This window comes from Helianthus annuus, chromosome 12, assembly GCF_002127325.2.
Source record: "Helianthus annuus cultivar XRQ/B chromosome 12, HanXRQr2.0-SUNRISE, whole genome shotgun sequence".
In the NCBI taxonomy this organism is placed as follows: domain Eukaryota; kingdom Viridiplantae; phylum Streptophyta; class Magnoliopsida; order Asterales; family Asteraceae; genus Helianthus; species Helianthus annuus.
Window position 1 is genome coordinate 10,337,724 of NC_035444.2, and position 8,769 is coordinate 10,346,492.

General features: G+C 37.6%; 1 protein-coding gene across 1 annotated transcript; it reads right to left on the minus strand.

Moving 5' to 3' along the window:
- Window positions 1–1,493: 1,493 nt before the first annotated feature.
- On the minus strand, window positions 1,494–6,697 carry LOC110939813 (ethanolamine-phosphate cytidylyltransferase). Its single transcript, XM_022181380.2, has 10 exons — window positions 6,526–6,697; window positions 5,011–5,425; window positions 4,341–4,576; window positions 4,103–4,248; window positions 3,497–3,568; window positions 3,290–3,357; window positions 2,541–2,661; window positions 2,394–2,459; window positions 2,186–2,308; window positions 1,494–1,671 (listed from the first exon to the last, which is right to left on the minus strand). The coding sequence occupies exons 2-10, from the start codon at window positions 5,364–5,366 to the stop codon at window positions 1,600–1,602; spliced, it is 1,260 nt and encodes a 419-aa protein (XP_022037072.1). The 5' UTR covers window positions 5,367–5,425; window positions 6,526–6,697; the 3' UTR covers window positions 1,494–1,599.
- Between the last annotated feature and the right edge of the window lie 2,072 nt (window positions 6,698–8,769).

Here is an 8,769-nt window from a genome sequence, read left to right on the forward strand (position 1 = left end):
TTTAGAAAGAAAAAGAAATCGAGAAAAGGCAAATTTTTAGTTTTCTTTAAGTTTATTGGATTTTATCACCCCTTAATTATTGGTTGTTGGCCGCGGCCACCCCCAACTTAACACTTGATATGTTCCGTCACCACGTCGTTAACTGATAACTGACTTTTGATCTTGGTACTATACTTTTGGGGGTGTCACAGAGATCTTAGGAAAGTTTTAGGGATCTTAGGACACCCCAAAAGTATAGTAACAAGATCAATAGTGATTAGTTAACGACGTTGTGACAGAACACACTAAGTGTTAAGTTAGGGGTGATGAGCGTCAAAGTGATAGTTGAGGATGACAGCGGCCATTAGCCAATAGTTGGAGGTGATAAAATCCAATAACCCTTTCTTTAACTTTATATCAACACTTGGCATAATTAAGTCTATGTATTTAAATGAATATAACTAAGCTAACAGAAATATTTTTTATATTTATTACTTTTTATTTTTAAATAACAACTCACACACTCTCTAATTTTATTAGCATCACTTATATGGTTCAAATCATAGCCTTTTCTCAAACATAAGAAACGTGTAACAGCAATTAGTTGAGCAAACAGCATTCTCAAGGGAGCAAAATTGTAAATCCAAACTCCATGCTCTACTAAGACAACATTCGTATGAAATTCGATAACATGCAATCAATTTTTTTGAGGGAATTTACAAAAATGTCAAGAATCATGTTGGACTTTCCAAATTGGCCATCTCATGCGTCGGAGGAGCAGCGCATCACCGATTACGAGACACCTTTTGCGTCTGCAGGGCTCATTCATGCGTCCTTAAATATAGAAGTGACACGTGTCTCAATGGAATGCGTCTTCATGCCGTTTTATGAGTCACGGACGCATGTGATGCCTCAAATCTCGCTAAAAGTAAATTTTATGAGTCACGGACGCATGGGATGCGTCGGGAACGCACAGGATGAGTCACAAACGCATGGGACGCATGGATGTCATTAAAGCACGTGTCACTTCTATATTTAAGGACGCATGAATAAGCCCTGCAGATGCAAAAGGTGTCTCGTAATCGGTGATGCGCTGCTTCTCCGACGCATGAGATGGCCAATTTGGTAAGTCAACATGATTCTTGGTCATTTTCGTAAATTCCCCAATTTTTTGCCATCATTCCCTTTTCATTACGGTTGTTAAAACTTCGTTCAGGTCAATAGAGGACGAGTAGAGCAGGTTCATTTGCTATATATGTTTTTTCCCGGTTAATTAACCAGTATTTTTCGTTTTTTTTTGTTAACCGGTAAATCGATTAAAAACCAGTTCCAATACTAAATATCTATAACCAGTTACTAACCGGCGGTTATAATTAACCACTAACTGGTTATTGTTCTACCGGTTCCGGTGAAGAAACCGGTTTTTTTGCCCACCTCTATACCCTAGTCATTCCCGACACCCTCTGACCCGAGGGTTCGACTCGAGTCTCCCGGTTCACATGTATCTAAGATGATGGTATGAATAAAGACCATTATGGTGCAATAACACTGCATGATTCAACACAAATATACTTCCAATCTTCATAATTTTTCTAAGCATCTAAACAAATATATAATTAGTTAATCCCCTGAAATATACTTCCTCTCTTCATAAAATTTCTTCTCACTAGCTTCCTTCTTAGCATTTCTCTTCTGCAAAGTGAGGGGTAAATTAGTCCAAAACTTCGGTTTTTCAGTTTTTGGGAGAAAATTACGTAAGAACAAAAAATAAAAAAAATAATCCAAGATTTAAGAATCTTCTTTAAGTTATAAACCTAACCTTCTATTTTCTATTTTCATGTTTCTCCAAAGTTTTTATTAGGAAATTTTATTTTATAATACTCAATTTTTATGTAAAATTTTGTTATTTTCATGTAGGCAATTAAGTAAAACACTTTAAAGAAAAATAAACATGTTAACGTTTTTATTATAAATACTTCATATTCAAGAATAAAATTAATGATTCCTAAATCAATATATAATGAACATTAAAAATTTGATTTTTTCGGTTATTCAATTTGGTTCAGTTTTTATAAAATGCAAAATCATAACCGAACCGTAAAATTTCGGTTCGGTTTTTTGTGCGGTTCGGTTTTTTTCAGTTTTCTGCTCATCCCTACATGCAGCAATATTATCAAGCACAAGTGAAATATGGATATAAACATACCTGGTATATCTCATGATTGGCTTTTATTCTTTCAGCCACAGAAGTGGTGGTGATGTTTTTTGGGCTTTCGAGTGTCCGGAAAATACCCATGCTTTTCGGTACTTTGTAAGGATCGACCATGGCCTGAAGTAATGAATACGAGGGTAATTTAGTCTTTTTAGTCCTAATGTCGAGAAAACTATAACCAGAACGAAAGATTGCATCTTACGTTGGGAGAATAGTTGGTCTCTGAAACGGTTCCATGCACAACCAACGAGATGTTAAAAGTCGTTATCTGTCCAAGATTAAAAGTACCGAATATTTAGTTACCATTAATCTCAATACAAAGCATAATTAAAATGCAAAATGCGAATACCATGTCTTTTGAGATTTCCAAAGGTGCGCCAATGATAACTTCATCGACATATCGACAAGCCAAAACACTGAGACTTCGTTCGTGCAGATGCATCAGCGGGAAATGTGCCCCTCGTTGTTGGCTGCATGAAATGGAACAAACGTTTTACTACTGAAGAAAACGACAGAGGTGGAAAAATGGACGGGTCGGGTAATGGGTAAAAATGGTACTCCTTTTACATAGGGAAGAGGTTTGGTCAGGTTGAAGTGGGTGTTTAGTATTAAATCCGGATTCGAAAAAATCCGAAATTCGACTCAATTTGAATTCGATTATCAAGCTTCGAATTCGATTTTAAAATATTCAAATTTCCCATAAAATTCGAATTCGAATACGAATTCGAATACGAATTCGAATCGAATAAATCATATCTTAATCGAATACGAACTCAGGTAAAAAACAAAATAAAAATTCGATTAATTCGAAAATTTATTATTCGATCCGTTGAACACCTGTTGGTTGAACAACACTTTTTGCCATGTTTTTTTTCTATTTTATTAAAGAAGTCATATTTTTTCTCAAAAAATAGTCTTACCCTTTTGATTTAATTAGTTGGTTTTATGAATTAAAAACACACATTTGAGCATAAATTCCAACCCATTTGACCCGTTTGAGATGCAACATATCACAAAACAACCAATCCATAAGAAAAGAGGTCGAAATTTCCAACGCTTGAAAACAACAAATGTCATTCAGATTTTAGAAAAAAATACCTGACAGTTTGATCAGTATAGACGCCCACTAGTAGAAAATCTCCAAGCTGTCGTGCGTTCTTCAGAATCTAGAAATACAAAACCCGTGTCACATTAATATTATTATCAAAACCGCAAACCATCGATGCGACAGCTACCATATGAAGTACCAGTTCCAATGGACCATCATAATGAGTCATAAAGATAAGAAATCAACAGGCTACATACTTCAACATGTCCAGCATGAAATAGATCAAACCCTCCGTCAATGTACACCACACGCGCATTTGGCCCCGGCCCCTGAACCCAGATACAAAAAAAAAAAAAAAAATACAGCATCAAATACAAATATGAATCAAATCATGACTACAGGAATTTAAGAGTAAAATGCCACTTTCATCCCTGAGGTTTGGCAAGTTTTGCGACTTTAGTCGAAAGATTTGTTTTTTTGCATTTGAATCCAAAAGGTTTGAAATCTTGCCATTTTCATCTGGCTGGTTAACTCCATCTATTTTTCTCCGCTAATTCAGGGGTATTGCCGTCTTTTTTGCTAACTTAAAGGGCATTTCGGTCTTTTTCACTTTATGTAAAAAGACCGAATACCCCTGAAAAAGACCGAATTGCTCTTTAAGGTAACAAAAAAGACGGAAATACCCCTGACTTAGCAGAGAAAAATGGATGGAGTTAACAGGCCGGATGAAAATGGCAAGATTTCATTCCTTTTGGATCCAGATGTGGAAAAACAAACCTTTGGACGAAAGTCGCAAAACTGGTCAAACCTCAGGGACAAAAATGGCATTGTACTCGGAATTTAATTATCAAACAAAAACACACCTTGGCATTTGAAAACTGCACGATTCTTCTTGATGTAGGCAAAAAGTTAGAAGCATGTTTGGATTTCAGATGGGTTTCTAAATTCGTACCCATTCCATTACATTCTCCATTTACTTGTTTATCCTCCATCGATGCGAGTATCCGTCCTGCATTATGAAAATATATGTCATAAAGCGGATCAACATGTAGTCCGGTACCATTAAGTAGAACCACTGGATTATGTAAGTTAGTTGCAGACCTACAATATCTGTACTTGAAACACCTTCTGTGCGTTTAATCTGCTTGTAACGACCAACTTTCTTCGCCAACGCATACGCATCACTTCCATCGGGAAGCAGGCAAGGATCATCACCATGAATGATGTAATCGATCTTATGCTCGTTAAAGAGACTGTTCATGAAGTCTTCGGTTATAGCATATGGTGCATTGGGGATCACTTCATCCACCCACTTCAATCCACTAACGAGCGCGAGTCTTTAAACGATTCAACACCAAGTTAGTACAGGAATTTCCGTTTTTTTACATAAGAAGGCTTAAGAAAGTAGTAAAGTACATGGATGGTCCCTGTGGTTTACCAAAATTTCGGATTTGGTCCCTAGCTTTCCAAAAGTACACGGATGGTCCCTGTGGTTTGCACTTTGCACTTTGTAACACATTAAGTCCCCAACGAACAAATCTAAAGCTTTTAGCGTGTCCAAGTTAGGGACTGAATGAGTTACAAAGTGCAAAACACAGGGACCATCCATGTGATTTTGGAAAACACTCGGGACGAAATGCGTTACAAAGTGCAAACCACCATCTGTGTACTTTTGGAAAGATAGGGACTAAATCCAAAATTTTGGTAAACCACAAGGATCATCCGTGTACTTTACTCCTACGGGAAGTGTGGAACAAAAAATGATACATACCTCTCTTCCATAGATAAAACCGGAGGACCCTTGTTCTTAATAATTTCCTCATCGCTTACGATTCCGACCACTAATTCATCTCCCAACGCCTTGGCTTGCCTCAAAGCGTTCGCATGCCCATAATGCATAAGATCGAAACACCCATCCATGTAAACACGAATCCGTTTCTTACCGCCTTTTTCCTTTTGAAGACTTCCTATATAAGGTAACATGTACGGCAAAGTAGGAAAACCAGCAATGCCGCTTAAATAACTTGTCGAAAAACCAAGCAATGCGGCTGTTAGCATAATGACACCGAATAGATGCGGATGGTAGTATACTCCATCCCAAATTGAATAATTAGCATGATAATCCATGTCAGTACAAACAGGGCCCTATAGAACCCTAATTGATACTGCACGGGACGACACAAACCCTGCAAAACCATATAATGACCAGATTTACGTCAAAAAATTGAAATAAGTGGTAAAGTCACCTAATCTATAGAAGAAAACTCTCTTTATTTAAACTATACATGAAACTAACTGATTGCCTATTTGCCTAAATCATTCATACAATCATAAAATTCCAAATTTAAGATCAGCTTTAGAATCTACTACCGAATTGAAGCGGAAACCTTATCATCATGATAAAACGATACAATCAGAAAAACAACAACGTAAATCCATCAGATTCAAACTCTACAAGATCAAAATGTAACGCGGGAAAATTAAACTAAATTGTAACGATCGCAAGCTTAAATCATAAAATCTGTAGAAGAAAATTCTCTTTATATAAACTATATGAAACAATGTGATTACCTATTTTCCTGAATCATTCATGCAATCATACAAATTCCAAATTAAGACCGGTTTTAGAATATACAACCAAACTGAAGCATAACCCCTAACCTCATGATAAATCGATACAACCAGAACAACATAACCGCATCAGGCTAAAATTCTACCGGATCAAAACGTAATGCATTAACAAAACAAAAACCAAAACCTAAATTATAACGATCAGAAGCTAAATTCACAAAAACTGGCGCATAATAATCATCCATACAATGCAATTAACACGAAACAGATCAGAAACATAAACAGAAACATTCAGACAATCATATAAATTTCAAATTAAGATCAGTTTTAGAATCTACAACCTAATTGAAGCATAAACCCTAACATCATGATAAAACGATACAATCTGAGCAACATAACAGCATCAGATTCAAATTCTACCGCATCAAAACGTAATGCATGAACAAAATAAAAACAAAAACCTAAATTCTACCGATCGCAAGCTAAAATCCCAAAAACTAACGCATAACAATCATCGATACGACACAATTAACACAAAACATATCAGAAACATAAACAAACACATCTACAGAGCTCGATCTGCAACACTGAATGCAAATTGACGAACGAGAGTCAAATTACGTTAGGTTTTAACGTTTTTGAATCTGCAAATGCAATCTGTGATCAAAATTAAGAGAAATTGAGAGCGAAAATGGAGGATTTGTAGAACGGTTACCTGTGTTTGCCGATTGATTGTGTGTGTGTGTGATTCTGGTAGGTGTGAAGGTGTTTTGGTGTTCGTTAGATTCAATTGAGAAGTGAAGATGAAGGAGAAGATGAAGATATTTAGGAGAAGCAAATGACGTAATGGTGACGGAAGCGGTGTTCACATGGGGCAGCGAGAATAGACACGAGGCTTGTCTTGCTGGTTCTCATGTTGACTCATTTTAATACTAATTTAAAAAGATTTTTTTTTCTGTAAATGACTTGTAATTTTGTAGTTGGCCATGTTCTTTCTGGGCCAAAACCGAAAAATAACGTAAAATCATAACAGAAATTTATAACAACAAATGACTCACGCGACACAAAACGTATACGAAGTCAAACTTATATCGACACATGTTACAAAATCTATGGGGTCAAAGAGATAATGTATAAAATTTTTATAATGCGAAAAGTAACAATATTGAAACTTGAGGGGAAAGAGAAACCCCTTTAACTAAAACACTAGAAACAAAATTTTTGAGACCGTTGTGATCACAAAACAAACTTTGGTGTCCGAACTCAAACTTACATTGACTGTTCGACACATGATAGAAAGTGAAGGGGTCAAAAAGATATTGTATAAACTTTTAAAAAAGTAGGGGACAAGCTTGATAGCTTTAAAACCTAGGAGGAAAAAAACCATTTCACTAAAAGACAAAAAAAACTTTAAAGGGCAAAGTTTACCACCAAACAAAGTTTGGTGGCCAAGGTGAACAATAATAAAATTTTACCTTTGATAACTTTTAAAAAAGTAGGGGACAAGCTTGATAGCTTTAAAACCTAGGAGGAAAAAAACCATTTCACTAAAAGACAAAAAAAAACTTTAAAGGGCAAAGTTTACCACCAAACAAAGTTTGGTGGCCAAGGTGAACAATGATAAAATTTTACCTTTGATTATATTTTTCTAACGGTGAGATTCTTTACATTGTTTTGAGAGAGATCTCACACCCTCCTAAATAGAGGGTCTTAACTTTATTCTGGCCAGACTATGTTGTCTTAATCGGATCAACGCTGACGTCAGAGTTTGGCTAACGGCGTTACCCGGGAAACCATACCACCCACTGCCAGTGGTAGGGGCTTGCGCCACCACAAGAGAGAATCTCTTTGGCGTAACGCACGGTGGACTAAAACCCGGGGTGACTCAGGCTTGAACTCTTGACCTAGAGTCTGGGAGAACTAACCTTCATCGCTTTTATCCACCAAATATGGCACTAGTGGGGATTGAACTTGGGTCTCTAAGGAGAACCCAAGACATTCCAACCACTAGAGCACAAATGATGGATTTTGATTATTCTCTTTTAACTTATGGATAATTGTATAATAAAGCTCCTCATCATAGGTAATGTGTTCATTAGACTCTAGATAACTTTTTTTTCTTATTTGTAGCTCCAACTCTAGATGAATTGTTCTTCCCAAGAGCTCTAGCTCGAGGTGACTCATTTCCTCTTCGAAGTTCAGGTTGTGCATAACCTATTTCTGTTTTGGAGTTCATGATCCGAACAATGCCTTATGCATATCAAGATGTAAGGTTAATACGAGAATATACTTGATGAAACAATGGTTAACTGGGCAGAGTTTAACACACTGGTCTCGTCAAGAAGGGTTAATCCCTTCCTCTCGAGGATCGCTGGCTGGATCACCGGTGGTTGATCTCCTGCACAAGGAAACAAGCCGTGACTCGTAACAAGGAGGATGGGGTGGGGGTGCTCCTTGTTACCACTCTCCGGCGTGAGAATCAGTAGTTTGCTTGGGAAGCAAAGTAAGATAGTAGTAGTGAGAGAGTTGTGAAGAGATACCTCAAACCTGGTTTCGGGTTGGTATTTATAGCCGAGGAGTGAAGGAGGAGGATGATGGATGGACTGACGACGTGCTGCACCTTTGCAGGTGTGTCAGGCTTGTCGGTTGTGGAGGTTACGCCACGTCAGTCCATTGCTTACGTAGCTCTGACAGGTAACTGCCATTGGTGCCACTTGCACTGTGGTGTCAGTCCCACTTGTTGAGTGCATAGGATGCGGTGCAAGCCGCATCGCTGCATGCGGTAACGTCTGAGGTTACCGTGTCTCCTGCTTGTGATCAAGAAATACGCGAGATGCGGTGCTAGCCGCATCGTCGTCCGCGGAGACTGTTTGCCTGCATCCCTTATCGTGACGAAAATGCCCATATGATGCGGTGCCAGCCGCATCGTTACGTTCATCTTCTTCTATGCCTAAGGTAA